The 21,478-nt window shown below is 37.7% G+C and overlaps 1 protein-coding gene across 3 annotated transcripts in view; it reads right to left on the bottom strand.

Moving 5' to 3' along the window:
- Window positions 1–6,781: 6,781 nt before the first annotated feature.
- LOC113066609 (gastrula zinc finger protein XlCGF8.2DB-like) overlaps window positions 6,782–21,478 on the bottom strand; it is a 44,599-nt gene continuing 29,902 nt past the window's right edge. Inside the window, exons 2-4 of one of the 3 annotated variants that reach the window (XM_026238543.1) lie at window positions 20,958–21,123; window positions 13,008–13,291; window positions 6,782–8,163 (exon numbers count right to left, since the gene is read on the bottom strand). In XM_026238543.1, the coding sequence (XP_026094328.1) occupies window positions 7,247–8,163; window positions 13,008–13,266 (1,176 nt within the window). In that variant the 5' untranslated portion in view covers window positions 13,267–13,291; window positions 20,958–21,123 and the 3' untranslated portion in view covers window positions 6,782–7,246. Of the gene's footprint in view, window positions 8,164–13,007; window positions 13,292–13,939; window positions 14,248–20,957; window positions 21,124–21,478 lie in introns of those variants that run through there. The other 2 variants (XM_026238555.1, XM_026238551.1) reach the window with 2 other exon arrangements.

Raw genomic sequence — 21,478 nt, forward strand, 5'->3', positions numbered from 1 at the left:
GAATGCAGTTTTTGTAACATGGGAAATATGATTTTCAAAAGACAAATTGCTGTCTAATATAACACCCAGATTTTTGACTGTAGAGGAAGTAACAGTACATCAGTCTAGTTGCAAACTGTATTCTACTAGATTCTGTGTACTGTTGGTCCAGCAAGTAAAGAATGTCTCTGTCTTATCTGCATTTAATAGGAGAAAATTATTGCTCACCCAATCTTTTAATTTATTAACACAATTTGTTAGTTTAGAAAGTTAAGATACTTTAGAAGTTTCATCTGGTCTCGTTGAGATATATAGCGGAGTATCATCAGCATAACAGTGTAAACTAATCCCGTATTTTTTTATAATATTACTAAGGGGCAACGTGTATTCAAAATAGCAGAGGACCTAGTTGTTAAAAAGGCCAGCTGTAAATGAGCTTTTATTTTGAAGTGTTCTGGCGATCAGCCAGTGTTTGATTGTGCTGTCAACAGACACTATGCTCCGCCCATTTCCAGCAGGTGGCAGTGATTAGTGTTTGGTACAAATTGCCTGCAAAGAGAAGGTGAAAGCAAATCGCAACCCGCCATTAAAATCAAAGAAGAAGAAGGTGACAGCAAATGGATTGTTTAAGGGTACTTTAAATGCAATTACTGATTATCACACATTCTTATGTAGATTGTTCATTTAAGTGTGTTTTGCTACCTTCTCTTTGTTTATTCTAATTTGTTGTTTATATCTTTGTTAGAGACAATACACAGATGGAAACACCAATGTAATGTCTGCACTTACGTGCTCAACATTTAAGGAATTGTTGTGAAGAAAATAAAAGCATCAAGAACTTAAAACTGCATTTTATATCTCTGACCGGACATCTGTGGTGAACAAGTCCCCCCACTGGCAAGCCCAACTGGTTTAGCTGTACCAGTTTTATTAATATTAATTGAAATTTTACAGCATATAGAACTGACATCCGAGCGAGCTGTGCTGTGGTAAACATGAAACTTTTCCTTGACATGAAACGATAAATAATCAAAGCAGTGTATTTAATCATTTATTCAATATCTATTCAGTCAGTACAGTAGCCTATACTTTGTTAATATTTGTTTAACGATAAGTAAAATGAGGCACACAATTCGGAGAAATGTGACAACAAAAAACTTTTACCCGAGGTTCATAAAAAATAAAGTGCTATTGAACACGAAAAAGGCTACTTACATTCTTTGTGATTGTAAAAAAAAATGTGTGGGGGGGGGACTGACTGCAATTTATTCCATTGTCTTTTTAGCGCACTGTCACCCTCAGGTCTTGCAGGCCTGAAGGCCTACAGGTTATTTGCTAAAAACACAAGATAGTCCACATTTGAAGAGGCCAATGCTGATCTCTTTTTATTTACTATATTCCCAGCGGAGGAAAAGACGCGTTCAGAGCGCACTGAGGAGCCGGGGATAGAAAGATATTTCTTTGCCATCTGGGCGACGTGAGGGTATCTCCCAGAGCCCAAAGTTTTCCACCACATGAGAGGATTTTGTTGAGCAGGTATTGGAGACTCTTGTTCATACATCAACATCTCTTTTTGAAGCAGCAGAGTGATGTCCTTACGTGTCTCCGAAGAGACAGCCCATAGCAGATAACACGGTTTTCTCAGCGGGTTGCTGATCACGGGGTTCTCCGGCAGCGGCCTCACTGCCTGTGCCTCCTGCCACATTCACTTGTTTCATCTCCTCTAGTGTAGTCACCTGCCGTCTCTGCTCCTCTTTCAAATGAACGAGGCGATGAAAGCGTGGATCCAGGTAACTCGCTTTGTTAAGCAGCATACAGTTTTGTTCAAAATAATAGCAGTACAATGTGACTAACCAGAATAATCAAGGTTTTTAGTATATTTTTTATTGCTACGTGGCAAACAAGTTACCAGTAGGTTCAGTAGATTGTCAGAAAACAAACAAGACCCAGCATTCATGATATGCACGCTCTTAAGGCTGTGCAATTGGGCAATTAGTTGAAAGGGGTGTGTTCAAAAAAATAGCAGTGTCTACCTTTGACTGTACAAACTCAAAACTATTTTGTACAAACATTTTTTTTTTTCTGGGATTTAGCAATCCTGTGAATCACTAAACTAATATTTAGTTGTATGACCACAGTTTTTTAAAACTGCTTGACATCTGTGTGGCATGGAGTCAACCAACTTGTGGCACCTCTCAGCTGTTATTCCACTCCATGATTCTTTAACAACATTCCACAATTCATTCACATTTCTTGGTTTTGCTTCAGAAACAGCATTTTTGATATCACCCCACAAGTTCTCAATTGGATTAAGGTCTGGAGATTGGGCTGGCCACTCCATAACATTAATTTTGTTGGTTTGGAACCAAGACTTTGCCCGTTTGCTAGTGTGTTTTGGGTCATTGTCTTGTTGAAACAATCATTTCAAGGGCATGTCCTCTTCAGCATAGGGCAACATGACCTCTTCAAGTATTTTAACATATGCAAACTGATCCATGATCCCTGGTATGCGATAAATAGGCCCAACACCATAATAGGAGAAACATGCCCATATCATGATGCTTGCACCTCCATGCTTCACTGTCTTCACTGTGTACTGTGGCTTGAATTCAGAGTTTGGGGGTCGTCTCACAAACTGCCTGTGGCCCTTGGACCCAAAAAGAACAATTTTACTCTCATCAGTCCACAAAATGTTCCTCCATTTCTCTTTAGGCCAGTTGATGTGTTCTTTGGCAAATAGTAACCTCTTCTGCACATGCCTTTTTTTTTAACAGAGGGACTTTGCGGGGGATTCTTGAAAATAGATTAGCTTCACACAGACGTCTTCTAACTGTCACAGTACTTACAGGTAACTCCAGACTGTCTTTGATCATCCTGGAGGTGATCATTGGCTGAGCCTTTGCCATTCTGGTTATTCTTCTATCCATTTTGATGGTTGTCTTCCGTTTTCTTCCACGTCTCTCTGGTTTTGCTCTCCATTTTAAGGCATTGGAGATCATTTTAGCTGAACAGCCTATCATTTTTTGCACCTCTTTATAGGTTTTCCCCTCTCTAATCAACTTTTTAATCAAAGTACGCTGTTCTTCTGAACAATGTCTTGAACGACCCATTTTCCTCAGCTTTCAAATGCATGTTCAACAAGTGTTGGCTTCATCCTTAAATAGGGGCCACCTGATTCACACCTGTTTCTTCACAAAATTGATGACCTCAGTGATTGAATGCCACACTGCTATTTTTTTGAACACACCCCTTTCAACTAATTCAACTAATTGCCCAATTGCACAGCCTTAAGAGCGTGCATATCATGAATGCTGGGTCTTGTTTGTTTTCTGACAATCTACTGAACCTACTGGTAACTTGTTTGCCACGTAGCAATAAAAAAATATACGAAAAACCTTGATTATTCTGGTTAGTCACATTGTACTGCTATTATTTTGAACAATACTGTACATATATATATATATATATTTTTTTTTTTTTTACTATTACAGCTGTCGAGATTAACGAATCGTGGATTTGTTGATTATATAATTATTTTTTCGATCTTTTCCCCATCACATGAAAGGCTGCAGTGATGAGTATTGAGTAGACAGAGTCTGTTTATCGCGTGGATGCAGTGATCTCGTCGTTATTGCAACACGTTTTCTCTCAAAATGCTTTCACCACAGCTAACAGCAAACACATGAATACAGTAAGAGCTCCGTTGTGCAGCATAACAGCATCATTCATTGTAACGGCAGTTTGGGCAAGTGTGCAGATATACTCGCGATGTGTAACAGCTCCGGAAAAAAGCGAGAGTTCTTTGATCGCTCTCTGTAGTTAAATCACAATTTAAATAACAGATTTGTTTCATGCTACTAAGAGAAACAACGTGAAGTTGATCGTTTAGTCACTGGCTTGATTCACTGATGCATAAACAGTATTAAACGATTTAGAAAGAAAGTCTGTGTGAACTTGGATGATTAGCTACACATCAGAAATCACTGATCACAGATCAGGCATTAATGAACACTGTTACTCACTGTTTGTGCCGGTGCTGTCGAATCCATATCATAAAAGTCTGTTTGAAACGCCTGTGTTGACTGAATTATATGAAAATATTTGGGCGGGCAAAGCAGAGAAAGGGGAGGTAACAATTCTTGTTGCAACGTCACAACGAGGAGATTCAAGATCAGCCCGTTTGAGCTTCCATTTTCTCAAAGGCAGAGAAAGATAGAAAATCTCAATTTCCACCGATTCAAATTTCTAGAAACTTGGGGACCATATACAGGCTAGGGGTACTCATATTAAACTTAAAAAACCTCAGAAAGTGAAATTTTCATGTCATAGGACCTTTAAGCTCTTTTGTTTTTAGCACATTGTTAAGCATTTCCCATTCATAATTTATCCAACGGGCCGTTGCTGTAACATAGGATACTGTCGCTACGGATGTCCACCCATCCATGGTAAGAGCCACGTCTTTGTCTTTCATTGATTCCTTTATTTTGTCTGAGGTGCTGTTATAGACTTCTACAATTCTATTGGTGACTGTTCCACGGCTAGGGATATGGTACCTCAGTTCCATTGCTTGAAGCCTCCCCATCAACGACACTGATCGGTCTCATGTCCTTAGAAATGAACGAGACATGAGACATTTTCGAGATGTGACCTCATGTTTCTAGTGGTCGAATTGTATGCTAACTGTGTTTTACATAACTTGCATACAACTCTTTCTCGCGGCTCAATAATTTTACCTCCTACCGACCAAAATCCAAAGTACTTCCAGACATGGCTTTTTAGATTTTGGGGGGTTAAAATCGCCTTCTCTGCTGCGGTCGAGTTGGGCTCTGCACGTTCTGCCATCTTCCTGCAAGATGCGTCAACTTTCAGTAGTGAGTCTAGTGACGCTGTGCCAGACAGGGAGACTCGTGACCTGTCCCTCGCAGCTAACGAGCCCACTCGCAAAGCAGACCAACCACGCCTCTACTACCGCGGGCATTTTTTCCCCAATTTTTTTTATTCGAATATTAATTTTCACCTTCGAAATTAGTTATAGTTTTTTAAACTATTCGAATATATATTCAAATATATAATATTCGTTGACAGCCCTACAATGTTATTGCTATTGTATTTCTAACGTTATCTATTTTATCAGTGAAGAAATTCATAAAGTCTTTACTATTTAATGTTGACAATATTTAAATCAGGTGGAATCTGGTTATTTGTTAATTTAGCCACTGTGCTAAATAAAAACCTTGGATTGTTTTGGTTATTTTCAATGAGTTTGTGGATAAAAGTTTTTAGAGCCTGTCTATAGCTGGACATGCTGTTTTTCCACACAATTCTAAAAACTGTTTTTTCTCCATTTGCGCTCAAGACTACCAGTTTCTTTCTTGAGAGAGTGAGTATTACTGTTATACCATGGCACAGTACATTTTTCTCTAACCTTTTTCAATTTGATGGAGGCTATAGATAGTGCCCATGTTGCCAGTCATTTTGTTTAGTTTGTGTAATTTAGGGTTCACAGAGCATTTGACATAAATCAGGCAGTATTTGAATCTGTCTTTTGAGGCTGGAACAATAGTCCTGCCCAGATGGTAATGCTGAACCATATAGTTAATATCAATGATAAGCAGCATGCACGATACAGGAAAATGGTCATTAACATAATCACTTTGAGGTACAATATCTATATCAGTAAGATCGATTCCATGAGATATAATTAAATCTAGTGTATGATTAAAATGATGAGTGGGCCCGGGGACATTTGCTCAATAGCTTATTAGTAAACGCAAGTCTTAATGCATCATTTGTTTTATCAATGTGAATGTTAAAATATAACAGGTTTGTGAAACATTACTCAATAAATAATGACAAAAATTTAATTTTAGGGTGAACTATCCCTAATGACAGTTGACTACATCTTTAATAGGTCTACTGTTCCTTTAAGACCTGCATGCATCTAATATGCAGGCACGTATATGTTTTTCTCTAAACCATTAACTTTACATGTAAACCTCTTGTGTTTCGACAATATTAGTGCAAAAGATAACTTAGTTCATATCAATATCAATAATCAGGCACTGTTTGACAGGCTTTAATGCACGCACTCCGGGAGTATACAGTGCTCAGAAAAGGCAGAGGTCAGACCAGTGTGTGAATGAAGCATTTAAAAGCACATGCAAAAAATGAGATTAACTCCTGTGAGAGTAACTCTAGCACCGAGTTAACACTGCTGTGAATGCATGTGGTGTTTTACAGTATATGATGGAGGTACCAGGACTGCAGCTGATAGAATGTGCGCTGCAGCATAAAACTATGCTATTTCTTCAAAAGCAGATTGAGGAGACATTTTTATCCACATTCAAAAATCGCCATATCACACACCCCATGTACAGGTGCTGGTCATATAATAAGAATATCATCAAAAAGATTTAACTGATTCCATTCAAAAAGTTAAACTTGTATATTATATTCATTCATTACACACAGGCTGATATGTCAAATGTTTATTTCTTTTAATTTTGATGTTTATAACTGACAACTAAGGAAAATCCCAAATTCAGTGTCTCAGAAAATTTGAATATTGTGAAAAGGTTCAATATTGAATACACCTGGTGCCACACTCTAATCAGTTAATTAACTCCTAACATGTGCAAAGCCTTTAAATGGTCTCTCAGTCTAGTTCTCTAGGCTAAACAATCATGGAGAAGACTGCTGACTTGACAGTTGTCCAAAAGACGACAATTGACACCTTGCACAAGGGAGGGCAAGACACAAAAGGTCATTGCAAAAGAGGCTGGCTGTTCACAGACCTCTGTGTCCAAGCACATTAATAGAGAGGTGAAGGGAAGGAAAAGATGTGGTAGAAAAAAAGTGTACAAGCAATAGGGATAACCGCATCCTGGAGAGGATTGTGAAACAAAACCCATTCAAAAATTTGGGGGAGATTCACACAGAGTGGACCACAGCTGGAGTCAGTGCTTCAAGAACCACTACACACAGACGTATGTAAGACATGGGTTTCAGCTTCGCATTCCTTGTGTCAAGCCACTCTTGAACAACAGACAGCGTCAGAAGCGTCACACATATGTATGACATATATATGACCAGCACTTGTAATAATGATATCACCTGGACAGTGTTAAATATTGTGATAAGAATTTTAGCTCATAATTACCACCCCTACCTTAGATGCATGTAAAACTTTTTTGGGGGACACACAAAATTAGAACATGCAGGAATGTGTGACCTGCTGTAATAAATAAAGCTACTTTATTTTCAAAACTCATGGGTTCTCTCCAGTGTGAATTCTCATGTGGTTAAGGAGGGCTCGTATTTGATTGAAACTCTTTCCACACAGTTTGCAGGAGAAAGGTTGCTCTCTCGTGTGAATTTTCATGTGGTTAACGAGGGTTCCTTTTTGTGTAAAACTCCTTCCACATTGTTGGCATGTGTAAGGTTTCTCTCCAGTATGAATTCTCGTGTGTTTTTCATGGTTTCCTTTGTGAGTGAAACTCTTTCCACATTGTTGGCATGTGTAAGGTTTCTCTCCAGTGTGAATTCTCATGTGGTCTCTAAGGTTTGGTTTTTGAATGAAGCTCTTTCCACACAGTTTGCAGGAGAAAGGTTTTTCTCCCGTGTGAATTCTCATGTGTAAAACGAGGGTTCGTTTTTGTGTATAACTCTTTCCACATTGTTGGCATGTGTAAGGTTTCTCTCCAGTATGAATTCTCATGTGGTCTATAAGGTTTGATTTTTGAATGAAGCTCTTTCCACACTGTTGGCAGGTGAAAGGCTTCTCTCCAGTATGAACTCTCATGTGTTTTCCATGGTTTCCTTTGTGAGTGAAACTCTTTCCACATTGTTGGCAGGTGAAAGGTTTCTCTCCAGTATGACTTCTCATGTGGCGTCTAAGGTTTTTTTTGTGAGTGAAACTCTTTCCACATTGTTGGCAGGTGAAAGGTTTCTCTCCAGTATGAACTCTCATGTGGACTTCAAGATGATCTTTTCTGGCGAATCTTATCCCACACTGTTGGCAGGTGAAATAACTTATATCTACTGTCTTTTGAGCTCTTTTTTGAGTCTTTTCTGTAGGTGAGTTACTAAATGATTTTTCTCCAGTCATGAAATGATATTTCTCATGTTGAATATTATCTTCCTTTTCAACGAATTCTTGACTCCCCTCTTTCCGTGTCATCAGGTCTAATGCAAAAAAAGACATCCAGATTAACACCATTTTATTGGCACAAAAAACAAACATCAAAACCAACAGCATATAGATTTTATGCACACTAAGCTATTAAAGGTGTTAAATAGTGGTCGGACGATATTTTCCATTTTGTAATTATTAGCATAAGCTGATAAGTTTTTCTGTTTGGCCGATGCGTTTGTAGTGGGACTTTTATTTTTTATATTATAGCATTAGAAAGGCAAACATTATAATACTTTCTCGTTTGCCCTCAGCATTCAGCAAATATGCATTTATATCAGGGATGTCAAAATTACTCCAAACGTAACAGTGGCGCATGTGTGGCTGTGCTGCGCAGTAAGTGAATGGATTCCTTCGGCGCGGATGCATCAAAACACACTGTTGCTCACATTAAATCATTTTATGTGAATATTATGACCAGTACTTAATTTTGAACCTGCTGCATTCTGTTCTGTAAAATGTAAGATTTTTAATTTTTGCGTTCCAGTAGGCCTATTTGTTTTTAAAAATCCTGCATACAGTGCATTAGATCATGACAGCGCATGCGTGCATGCATATGAGAATGAGCGAGCGCAGCTTTGGCTAGATTTAATTATTGTTTATGTCTCATTCGGCACAAATCCAAATATTTCCATATATTCGCTATTTATTTGAATGTTAAGCTGTTATTTATAATGTAAACTAGGTTTGTACGAGGCCCTTTCATATGAGCAAAAATGTACTTGGCATATCAGCTGAGTGAACTGGTATACCACGGTCTATTACTAGTTTTAACTTTTAAAGGTTTCATTGATTATTTTATTAACAGACTGCGATGCAAGTTTGAATTGCTGGAATACGTGTGCCCCAGGCTCTGGCGCGACAAAAAAAAAGGACCTTTTTCCCCAAAAGTGTTTACTTTCATTTATACACTCACAAATAAAACAGAAGATGTGTGCTCTTGTAAAATAAAGCAAAAAAAAAAAAAAAAAATGCACGTTGTCATCCTTTTCTTTCTGTGAACTTTTATGGAGTGGTACCACACTTCGGTTTTAAATCCATTATCTTAATTATTACAATTAAATTTTTTTAAATATGAAAAATGAATTTTACGTTAGCTCTATTACTTATATTGGCTATACATTTTCCTTAAATCATCCCATTTAGTCCCAGGGCTTGAGAACCTGTTCCCTAGTTAGGTCCATGCAGAAAATTGTGAATGAAGCTTGAACTGTTTAGTGACATCATTGAATGCTCCGGGAAAACGTGTCGTCAGTGTCGGTAACAGCTACTATTAAATGCTGTTCTGAATCCAGCGATTTATTTATTTACAAATTGTAAACTCTGATTATGACAAGTGTAGTATAAAAGCTTTGTCTATTAGAGGAATAATATGTTAACTGGAAAATGTTAGATCGTGACCATGCCTCTGGATGCCCTTCATAGACTTCATTTAATTCCTCAAATAAAAAACTGGTACTCAAATAAACACCGGGCCTCTTATAGTGGGCCGGGGCGTGGATAAATAAAGGGCGGTCTTAAAGGCCGGGGGAAAATATGTGCAGCAGAGCCAGATAACGAACGTACACGCCCACTGCCGGAAGGTTTCTCATTCTCGAGTCAAGAACTGGTTGCATCAGTTTTCGGATCACCAGTACACTGAACTGAGAAGCGTTTCTGTTGGACGCGTCCGATTCGAGAACCGAGGAGCTGATGATACTGCGCATGCGTGATTCAGCGTGAAGCAGACTGACACACAGAGTGCCTGAACCGAACTGATTCTTTTGGTGATTGATTCTGAACTGATTCTGTGCTAGTGTTATGATCTCTGTCCACTGGAACGCTATCGCTTTTAATTTAAAATGGGTTATTTAAAACAACTACTAATGAAACAGATGGAATTAGAAATAAAGGCCCGTCTCTAATGAAAGCCTGCTTCAAATAAAAGCCTGTTACCTTTTGCAGTTCAGGTAAATAAAGGCCCCTGCTTTTATTTGAGGAATTACGGTATGTGGCTTTGTTCTGGTTTGCCGGTTGGTCACGAATTTCCACAAATTCAATAACATTTAGGCATTGTTTATTAACCTAAATCTTCACAGTCTCAACCTCTAATTTCACAGGTTTATTTTATTATCTTTCACTTTTAAATCACTGTTTTTGCATCTCTTACTGTGGTAAACATGAGAAGGGAAATTGAAACTCATAAATTATGAATTTTTTTTTATTTATTAATATTTGTAACCTTATTTCAGTTAAATCATGGGTTATTTAGGGAACAAAATTAAATGAATAATGGACAGTTGCCACAAAATAAGTCGTAGGAACGAATTAACTAATTGTAGGATAGCCTTTCTGGCCTGTGTCCCACAGCCCTGCAAAGCGTACATTATGAAATATGATTTCTATTGCTTTCCATGTTGAAGAACTTGTGTTGTTTCTACTGTGATGTACTTTTAAAGTTTAAGTCACATTAAAAGCTTTGCATTTGTATCCTGCGTGATCACGTATTCTCTGGTCGCCCCGTGTGAACAATGCAGGAGGAGAGTTCAGCTTCAATAGAGACACAAGATTGACCAACTTGAAATGCTTTTACTCACTGTCATTTTCACTGTGTGCTGTATACAAGTGTTATCTTGTGTTATCTTGGCCTTATTTGAAAAAATATGATTTCCAATGCACACAAACTTCCCAGAATACTAAGGGTCCTGTTGGTTACAATGTTTATCATTAAGTATAAGCATGTTTATTTTACACATTTAATGGTTTAATCCATTTTTTTTTATTTCTTAAATATTAAACATTTAAATTATATTGGCTTTATATCGGCCATTGGTGTTATACAGTGCCATCAACAAGTATTGGAACAGTAAAGACAAAATAGCTTTCTCTGCTGTGGAGTCAATACATTTCCAAATATGATTAAAAGATGAATATGCAACAAAACTACAGAATGTCACATTTTATTATTAAGTCTTTCAACACATACATGTTTCACCAAATAAAAAGGACAGCAATTTTAAAAGCTCATCCCACTATTTGATGTGAGGATAAGTATTGAAACAGTTGAATTTAAGGCGGATGTAAAAGATTAAAAGCTAATATTTAGTTGCAGATCCCTCGCATGCAATCAGAGCAGTGAGTCTGCGACCCGTAGACATCAGCAGACTCTTGGTCTTCTGCTTTGAAATGCTTTTCCCCAGCCTTTAATGCAGCCAATTCCAACTGCTGCTTGTTTTGAGGAGTTTCTGTCTTTAGTCTCTAAATCTGGTGAAATTAATGTTCAATCAGATTATCTTTACTCTATTGTATTTATTTGTGCTGTTACTCATAAAGCCCTTTCACACATACAGACTTTTCTGGAAAATTACCGGTAAATTGCTGTAAAGAGATCATGTGTGAATGGGATCTTTTGAAAATTACAGGTAAATTCATTCCGGCAATTTGCCAGTATGAGAAGTTGTAACATTACCAGTAAATTGCCGGAATTCTGCCGTGTGTGAATACAGAAGGAAAATTACCGGTATGAGCACGTACGAGTTCAGAACGCGGTGACGTAAGACGTCTACTCCAGGCAAATCATAACAATGTGACGCATTCAAGCACTTTTCAGTGTTTACGAAAATAAAAGAAAATGTAATCCAACTGGACCGACAGTGAAATTAAAGTGCTTATCCTTATACGGGCGGATGAAGAAATTTGTCATCATCCGAGAGGAACTGTCAGTAATGCAGTAACGTATGATAAAATAAACTGTTAACTGTCTCCGAGAGCAATGCATTCACAAGAGTCAGATCATCAATAAACTGAAAAAATTGCGTCTTAAATATCTAAAAAATAAACGACCATCACAAAAATTGTTTTTGAAGTAATACCAAGCGGCCAGCACAGAGAGTGAGCTGATCACAGCCTATGTTTGATCAGCTTTCTCAAATCATCACGAATTGTCTCAAATAAAATCTAAAGATATAAAACAGTTCAAGCATGTAACAATGTTTTAACGTTAAACCCAGATAAATGTGCGCTATATCCAATATTTTGTGCGGAGAGTGCAAGATAAAGCATGCTTTTTGGGACATAGAGTTGCCAGAGCGATCATAAAATAAAATAAAAGAAGTTTAGTATTTTGGTTTGTAGTCTCTGTAACAAAAGCAGTTGCATGAATGCTAAAGTTTGAAACAAAAATATAACATCAACAAAAATTTTGACCGCATGTAACACCTTCATGTTTACAAACACAAGCGCAGCTGTTTAGAGGCTAGTGACGTCACAGAATTTACCGATATTTTGGAATGGATGTGTGAATGGTGCTCTTCCGGAAAAAAGACGGAATGTTGTTGACTGTGTGAACAGTGCATTTTTGAATTTACCGGTCAAGTCATTTTGATAATTTTACGCCAATTTACTGGTATTACTGTGTGAAAGGGGCTATAGTTAGATTTATTTTTTAAGTATAGTTTCTCCATAAACATAGCACATACCAAACCATACTGAAACTGTGACTCAAACCGTGAAATAAACCAAACCATGAAAAGTTGAACCGTGCCACCCCTATGATCTACATACCTGCATGTAGAGATCTTGGATGTATCAGACATAAGTTTATTTGTGAGTACCTTTCTTCTATGTTTTTTTTTATATATATTCAGTTTTGTTTATGATGCTTTTGTGTTGAAGACCCAGTGTTCCTTATTTTGCCTCGCTGAAGGTGGCCACCCCCAAAAAATGCTATCCACTCCATTTTAAATTCAACATTTTTAATTTCAAAACTCACATGACATTCTTTAAAATCCTTTCTATAGAGCTGGAGATTTAAAACCCAACCAAATGAACAAGTTAAGCTTTGAGAATAAAAACCAACCTGTTTGTTCCCCAGTTTCTTCATGTTTGACTCTAAATGTTTCTTCAATCTTTATGTCTTCACTCTCCTCTTTAATAAACTCCATCTTCGTTTGTTCCTCATTATCTTCATGATTGAGACTGAATGTTTCTTCAATCTTCATGTCTTCACTCTCCTCTTTAATAAACTCCATCTTTGTTTGTTCCTCAGTATCTTCATGTTTGACTCTGAATGTTTCTTCAATCTTCATGTCTTCACTATCCTCTTTAATAAATGCCATCTTTATAATAGTGTGTTACAAGGATCTGTAAAATATTAAATCACAGATTCATTAAGTTATGAACATCATAGATTTTATATAAAGAAGTGTGGAGTGCTTCTCAATTGCCTATTAACTACAAAGCATTTATGAATTTTCCAGTCAAAGGAACACTGTCCAAATTTTCCACTTTCCAAATTTTTACTTAAATAGTTGAGTTTTATCGTTTTCAAAACCATTCCAGTGTAATAATCAAGGAACTTGATGCCATACAATGGGTGCAGCAGGCACAATATTACGCAGCAGCACCAGACTATTTTCAGGTGCTGCGTCATATCACTGCGCCTGCAAGTTCCTTGATTATTACGCTGGATTGAGCGTATAGTTCCTAGCCATATCTGCCTAGAAATATCACAACTTTTCATTTCCATCAGTCTTTACACTATGTAACTACAGAAGAGTCAAGGAAAAAAATTGAGCGAAAGGCTAACAGTCTAATCACATTCAATGATCTATGCTAAGCTAAGCGTGCTACCGGCAGACTCTGAGATCGGCTGAATGGATTCGAAAACTGTAAAACTCAACTGTTTATCTCTAGGGAAGTTGAAAAATGAGCCTGTTTTCAAAAAAAGTGAAGTTTTCCTTTAAAGGGTTAGTTCACCCCAAAATGAACATTATGTCATTAATTACTCACCATTCAAAACCTGCAAGACCCCCGTTCATCTTCAGAAAACAAATACAATTATTTTTTTACAATGCATTCTGAGAGCTCTCTGACCCTCCCATATACAGCAAGAGTCCTTACATGATCAATGTCCACAAACATGAGAAGACTGGTAAAATAATCCATATGACATCAGGGGTTCAACCGTTATTTTACAAAGCTACAAGAATACTTTTTGTGTGGAAACTAAATAAAATTTGACTTAATTCAATGATCAATTACACCTCGGGAGTCTGGAAAATTAACATGCGCATTTTAAAGCGGTGCCAGAATCTCGAGCAGCATGAGGTGATGATGGTAGCTGCGTTGTAACTGATGCTTGTGTGGCAATTTTCTTGTGATTTTAAACATGAAAACAGAAGACATTTGGCCTTTTAAACAGAAGACATTTGGCCTGGAACGATGGACAGACTATTCAAAGGCCGTGTTGCAAGGTTAATTTTTTAACTAATTTGTGCAATTTGCTTGTTGGTTATACACATTTAAACTGTTATCCATTGTATTTTATGTTGTTGGGTATAACAAAACGGAAAATAATACGAAAAAGTAGGTATATCTTGCAACGGTCTCCTTTCCCCCACAATGCATTGCATCACGTCACATTGGGGAGAGAATTTACCAAAGCCGCATTGAGAGTGACTAGAGAGACGAGTAGTAGATGAGAGTATTCAGATTATAGATAAATAGATAAATACATAGATATATATAGATTAGGGGTGTAACGGTTCACAAAATTCACGGTTCGGTTCAATACGATACACTGATGTCACGGTTTGGTTCGGTACGTTTTATATACAGCAAAATGTAAAAACATCTCAACTTTTCAGAATTGCGCAAGCGCACCGCGGGTCATGTGACGAACTAACCAATCAGCTTCATCCTTTCCCGTGACAATGTTGAAAGCTCATCCAAGATGAAGGAACAGCTGATCATAGTTGTATATGGATTGCAATTTTGAAATAAATTTAGTAGCAGAGCTAGCCTACTGCAAGCGATTTTTAGAGCTGCAAATCCATTTATCCTTTGCTGAAATTTCCGCGTCATTGTTGCTTAGCAAAGGCAAACGCCTCAGGGGCGCTTCTGCCCGAACGCTTTGGAAAGGAGGAGAAAGACGCGCCTAGCGTTTTCCACGCGTTTTTATGCGCGATATGTGAACGGCCCCTAAGGCGCTCGCTCACTCAGCACGCGCTGAAGGCTCGTTGCAAAATGTCTAATGCATTTAACAGACCAGAAATAGAAGATCCTCCAATAACCAACAGGTCTGGTGTTTGGGTGCAATTTGGATTCCCTGTAAGCTATGATGATGGTGATGATAGAATGAATGGTAAATAGTAAGGTCTCATATCCGCGGCTATAACGTAACGTAAATGTAGTCTACCAATCGCCGCCTGCGATATATATATATCTATATATATGTATAGATATATATATATATATATGTGTGTGTGTGTCGTTATTGTGCACTGCTGCTCGTAAACTAGCTCCAGTGCTTGCTGCGATGCTAAATGATAGCAACTCACCAGGACACTTCACCAACTCTCCACTCATTCTCCTCGGACCATGCATAGGCTTCATCAGTTCTTGGCAATTCCTCATTTGCCCTCTCACGGCTGGCTCAATCGAATTTACACGGCTGTGGGCCATCATACATGTTTGCTCTCGCCACCTCTTCCTCATCCCAGTCAGTCGCTATAGTTCTGATGCTGCGTTCCAGGCAGGTTTTTGAGCTCGTAATCACTATTTCATATCACTACTAAAGACTATGTACCATTCCAGGCAAGTTACGCCAAACTTTCTGAGCGCAAGGAATTGTAACTAGATTATTTATTTTATTGCAATGTTGCATTGAACTAAAATAGTTTTTTCAACGTGTACCACTTGCATAAACACTGCATCCGCAGGCAGTATTATTCGTAGGGGCTGTCATCGTTGTTTCGCGTGCTGTGTGACCTTGGAACTCGGAGTACATCGATCTAGTACGAGACACAAGTTCACGGGTGGGAAGTCACGAGTTTGATTGCCGTTCCAGTGCACTTTCACGGGTTTAAGGTTGGAAAAACACTGGTTACGGGTTGCCTGGAACGCGGCAACATACTAGGCTGAGGCTACCTTTCCTCGACCTCTCCCCAACATGACGTCATCACAAAGTTGCGTAAAAAAAAACGTTAATACCAAAAACTTAAAAAATAGGTCTTTAAGCCCATTTTTGAGACATTTTAAAAATGATATACATATCTTGAGTGATTTATGTAACCATTAATAGAAAGTGGTGGTTAACCTGCAACATGGCCTTTAAGGAGAAATGGAAAAAGGGTACTATTATCTCAACACCAACATGTAACATTAAGTTTAATCATAACTCGTGATATTAAATTACACTCTGACGCACTGGACAGCTTCATACTTTTTCAGTGTCGGATGAAGGCTATCAAGTTACAATATAATTCAAGATATGAGGCAAAAATGCCCTGTATTTCTAATATTTATGTCATGATCGTCAAGCAATGTCTAACTATAACAAGAGTGTTGCTTTCCCGGATGTCAATGTAGTCACTGTATTCGCTTGTTAAGTCTGACGTCACGTAGCAGCGCTTCCGTGTCCAAACGCTCTATCAGTTACCACAAGAAAACAACAAAAGGTGCTAACTAAACTCACAATGTGATAGAATACTAGCGAAAAAGTTTGAATCTTAAACTTTACCTCCATACCGAAGTCCCAGAATGCCAGACAATGAAAATATAAATATAAAAAAAATATAAAAATTATTTGTGTTTGGGACGCTGTGAGCACGGAGACTGTAGTGTATATCGTAAGTTTGAAAGCGTTTAGCTTAAATTATTAATATGAATAAACAGTGCTCATAAACGGCTGCTGAGGTCGTATTCTCAAGTGAAGCGAGTTGAGACTTGGACCCGAAACAGCGCTTCTTATGTCATCACTTAACAACCGAATAGGTCTCTGCAGGAAAGTAATGGGAGTTACCAAATCAGGTTGTTTTTACACCATGATAACTGATTGGTTGACATCATAGTGTGAGGTTAGGTTTAGGGGTGGGGTTGGGTAAGGGGGGTCATTTAGATTTGCATGATTTAGAAACACTGAGCAGTTTGAAAACACCCACAAGGTGATAAACGCCCACTTTTGCACTGCAGAGACTTAAGTCTCCGAGAGAGAGAGAAAGAGCGAGTGAGAGAGAGAGCGAGCTAGAGCGCGCAAGAGAGAGAGCACAAGAGAGAGAGAGCATGAGAGAGGGAGAGAGCGAGCACGCGAGAGAGAGCGAGCTAGTGAGCCAGAGCGCGCGAGATAGAGAGAGAGCGAGCCCCGGCCGCAACTCTCACTGTCTTCAAACAACACGAGCGCTGTCTTGCTCTCTCTCCCTCGCACATATTAATCAATTGACATGATAGTGTCGATGTTTAAATAATTTAAAATGAGAATGTAAGTGTGCTCACCCCATTTTTGTTTGTAAGAAAAAATTGATTAGATTTCATATCGCAATATATGATCAAAGAAAAATTAAATATCGCAATGTCATTTTTTTCCCAATATCGTGCAGCCATAATTTGTACATTGTGAATGAATAATGCATTTATTTACCGTCCCCATCACTCACAGCCTCTTGCACGTGTTGAGTGCACATGAACCGCGCACAGCTGAACAATAAATTGGATAACAGACCAGATTTAAGCGATTGCATCTCTTATCTACAATTAATCAATCATTGATTAATCGTTGACTTCCCTAGTTATCACGGTCACCATCACAGCCCTATGCAATGGTTTGAGTTAAAAATCTCAGTTTGTGTTCAACTGAAGAAACAAAGTCAGCTACATCTTGTATGCCCTGGGGGTAAACAGATAAACATAAAATTTTCATTTTCGGGTTAACTATCCCTTTGAAATAGCTTGAACGCCTACACTCAGTCACACACCAGCCAGCCTTGAGCCAAGGCCTCCTGATCCAATAATGGCGCTTTTCCACTGCATGGTACGGTTCACTTTTCGGTTACGGTTGTACTTTTTTTAGTGCCACCTTGGTTAAGCTTATAAATGAACCGTACTGTTACCAAAATATGACGTGTAAACTCGGCTGTTCCCGGATTGGCCAGAGAGAATAGTCTACTTGCGTCACTGAACTTGCGTAACAAACACAAAAGAACCGCTTTATTTAAATTAGCACAGTCAGCGAATGATTAGTAGCCTAATTCTATGTAACGTTGGGCTATTTTCCCCAATGTGCCCTGCTTACCTGGGAAATGTGTCTAATGTTTTATATATATTATTTTGTCAACATTTTGTTTAAGGAGTTAAAAGTGTCCCTTTTCAATCTTAATTTATATATTCCATCACGTTATTTTGAAATATAAGTTATGGGTGTTTTTTTTTGTGAGCTTTTAGGCTGGAAACCGTCAATCCAATCGCACAACACTGCCTTTGGGAAACTACAGTTTTAAGGAGAAAATAATCCCCAATAGTGGTCGACCTATATATATTGCCAAGGATATACAAAAGGTATATATATCCTTATCCCACGGTATACAAAAAGTCTTGTAATGACGGCTTTTATAATTATTAGGAGTGATGGGAAACCAAGGCTTTTTGAAACGTGAGGCATTCATGAAATTGTGCCGGAAAACGGTTCATTACTCAAAGCTTTTAACACTGTTTAACACATCTGGTGGTCGGACTTGTTTTCTCCACCATTTCTGACAAATCACCGCGGAGCAGAGAAGCATGCGACCAAACAAAGCTTCGGAAGTCTGTGACATTCAAGAGCGGAATTATTCTGGGATCAATACAATGTCTAATCTAATATAATCTCATCTAAATTCATTTGTCCTGATGAGATCACAACTCGTGTCATTTATAGCTTGGTCAATGGATTCACATATTAACCAATAATATAAAACACTCATTGATCATAAAAACTGACTTGGGTAGATCAATTTGTTAAACACTTTTGCTGAAGCATTGTCTGTTTTCTTGCAGTTTTTTTGTCTTAAAAAGGCTTACATTTTACAATATTAAGCCTTAAGTCAAAAAGTCAACAATTGAACTGATTGGGTCTTAGTTAAAACAATTAACGTTAGCATGTTATTTCAGCCATACTGATGTCTAGAGAGAAATACATTTTACCTGTCCCACGTTCTGTGGAATAAAGTCCTGATAAATGTATTACAGAATCTGCTTTCGGTCTAAACAAAAGGAAACTTTAATTTTATTGTTTCCTATTATAAAGTGTTAAATTACCCAGCATATTCCTGACATAATTTAACATCTGCTCTGGATAAAATATTAAACATTTTTATTCTTAAAAATTTTTATGCTTAACATGAAGAAATTTTTTTTTTCTAAAATATTAAATGTCATAAAAACCATTAAATATAACTTTCTCATGCATGTCAACACATTGTTAAAACACTAATTTTATGTTTTAAAACAAATTATAACTAAACTGTTTGTTTTTCTTAAACAAATGCTTCGATTAATTTTTTGCAAGATATTACCTTATAATTCTAGGTTTTAGAAATCTGCATTTGATCCATTCCAGAAATCACAAATCTGAGTATAATTTGATATCGTACATTTAGAATACTTCAGGGTCTCTGCCAGTTTCATGTTTTAAATAAACTTGTCTCCGTACATTTTTTTCTAAATAGAAAGCAAAAACTTTGAAGCTCTACATCCCAAAACTGAGTATCAATTGTCCCAGCACTAAATACACAAAGAAAACTAAAATAATGACTTTATTCAACAATTTGTCTCCTGTGTTGTGAGAATCTGAGCTCAATACAGTCAGCTTACACTCTTCTGTGTCAGTCATGCCACAAGGATACGTTTTTTTATGTGAATTTATGCTTTAATTTTAACAAAACAAACACAGAAGACAAATTGTTTAATAAAGTTGTTACTCCCAGACAGCAACATAGTGTTGGCCCAGATTCGGCCCACCTCTGGCCCGCATGAAATCCATGTGGGCCAGACCTTTGTCGAAACTGCTTGCTGTCTGGGTTTTGTTTTCTTCATGTACAAAAAGTATTCTAGTTGCTTCATAAACTTCAGATTGAACCACTGATGGCAGATGGACTATTCTGAGGATGTTTTTCATACTTTTCTTGACTTTGACACTTATTTATTTGGCAGTCTATGAGACAGTCACAACCCTCCCGGTTTTCATCCAAAATATCTTAAACTGTGTTCTGAAGAGGAACTGACCTTTTACAGCAGGATCCTCAAATCTGGACCTCGAGATCCACTTTCCTGCAGAGTTTAGCTCTAACCCTAATCAAACACACCTGAGCATGCTAATCAGTGTCTTTGGGATCATTAGAGAATCCCAGACAGGTGACTTTGATCAGGGTTGGAGCTAAGCACTGCAGTGGACCTCCAGGGCAAGATTTGAGGAAGGGGGTTTTACAGGTTCGGATTGACATGGGGGTAGGAGATTAATGACAAAACTTTTAATCACGGGGTGGAGTATCCCTTTAATTACTCACTCATGTCTTTCCAAACAGTAGAACCTTTGTTTTTATCTTCACAACACAAATTACGATGTTTTTGATCAATTCAGAAAAGCTCTCTGACTCTCCACAGACAGCAAGATATTACCACGATCAAGGCACAGAAACATGGCAAGGACATCGGTAAAATAAATAATAAATCAGGTTAGACATTTCTCCTTTCTCTGTCCGGTGGTCTCCGCCATGTTTGTAGTTTTTAAACTCATGTTATTCGTGTTTGTAGTTCTAATCGAGTCCTCGTCCACCGCACTGTTACAGCATGCATCGATCTGCGCTGTGTATTTTAGACCAGCCGGAAAACTAGGCATACTTTTCAACACATTAGACTTTGGGTCCTAATAATCATATTTTCGAATACTCAAGATGGACAGAATGTGAATTGGACGCTGCAAATGTAATCAGCGTTGTTTACGTTAAGCGCGGTTTTTTTTCCCAAACACTTTAAACATTTGAATAAAAGCACTCACCTTTGTTCAGTCGAATCACAGATGCGTGAGCTTCTTCTTCTTTCAGGGTTAATCGCGGTTGGCAGCTCATCTCAAAGGCGCATTAGCGCCCCCTACTACTACTACTTCTTCTTTGGTGTTTATTGGCGGTTGGCAACCTAACTTATTGGTGCATTACCGCCACCGACTGGAATGGAGTATGGATAAGGATATTATTTGTATATAGCTTATAAAAAAAATTAAACAAACTGGAAAATAATACAAAACAAATATACAAACAAAGAATCAAAACAAATTATATTCTTTTCTATAATTTACTTACTTTCAAAAATTTAATAATATAATCATACAACTTGCTATCTTTTTTCCCTAATAAACCTGGCAATGTAAAGTCATGATGTTTTGCTATCTTAAGTGACTGAATAAGGTGATGTCTCTCATTATTATATTTCATACAATGAAAAAGTACATGCTCAACTGTTTCTTGTTGACAACAGTATATGCATTCCCCAGTTGGATGCTTTCCAATCTTATATAGTGTA

The sequence above is a fragment of the Carassius auratus genome, chromosome 4 (assembly GCF_003368295.1).
Source record: "Carassius auratus strain Wakin chromosome 4, ASM336829v1, whole genome shotgun sequence".
NCBI lineage: Eukaryota > Metazoa > Chordata > Actinopteri > Cypriniformes > Cyprinidae > Carassius > Carassius auratus.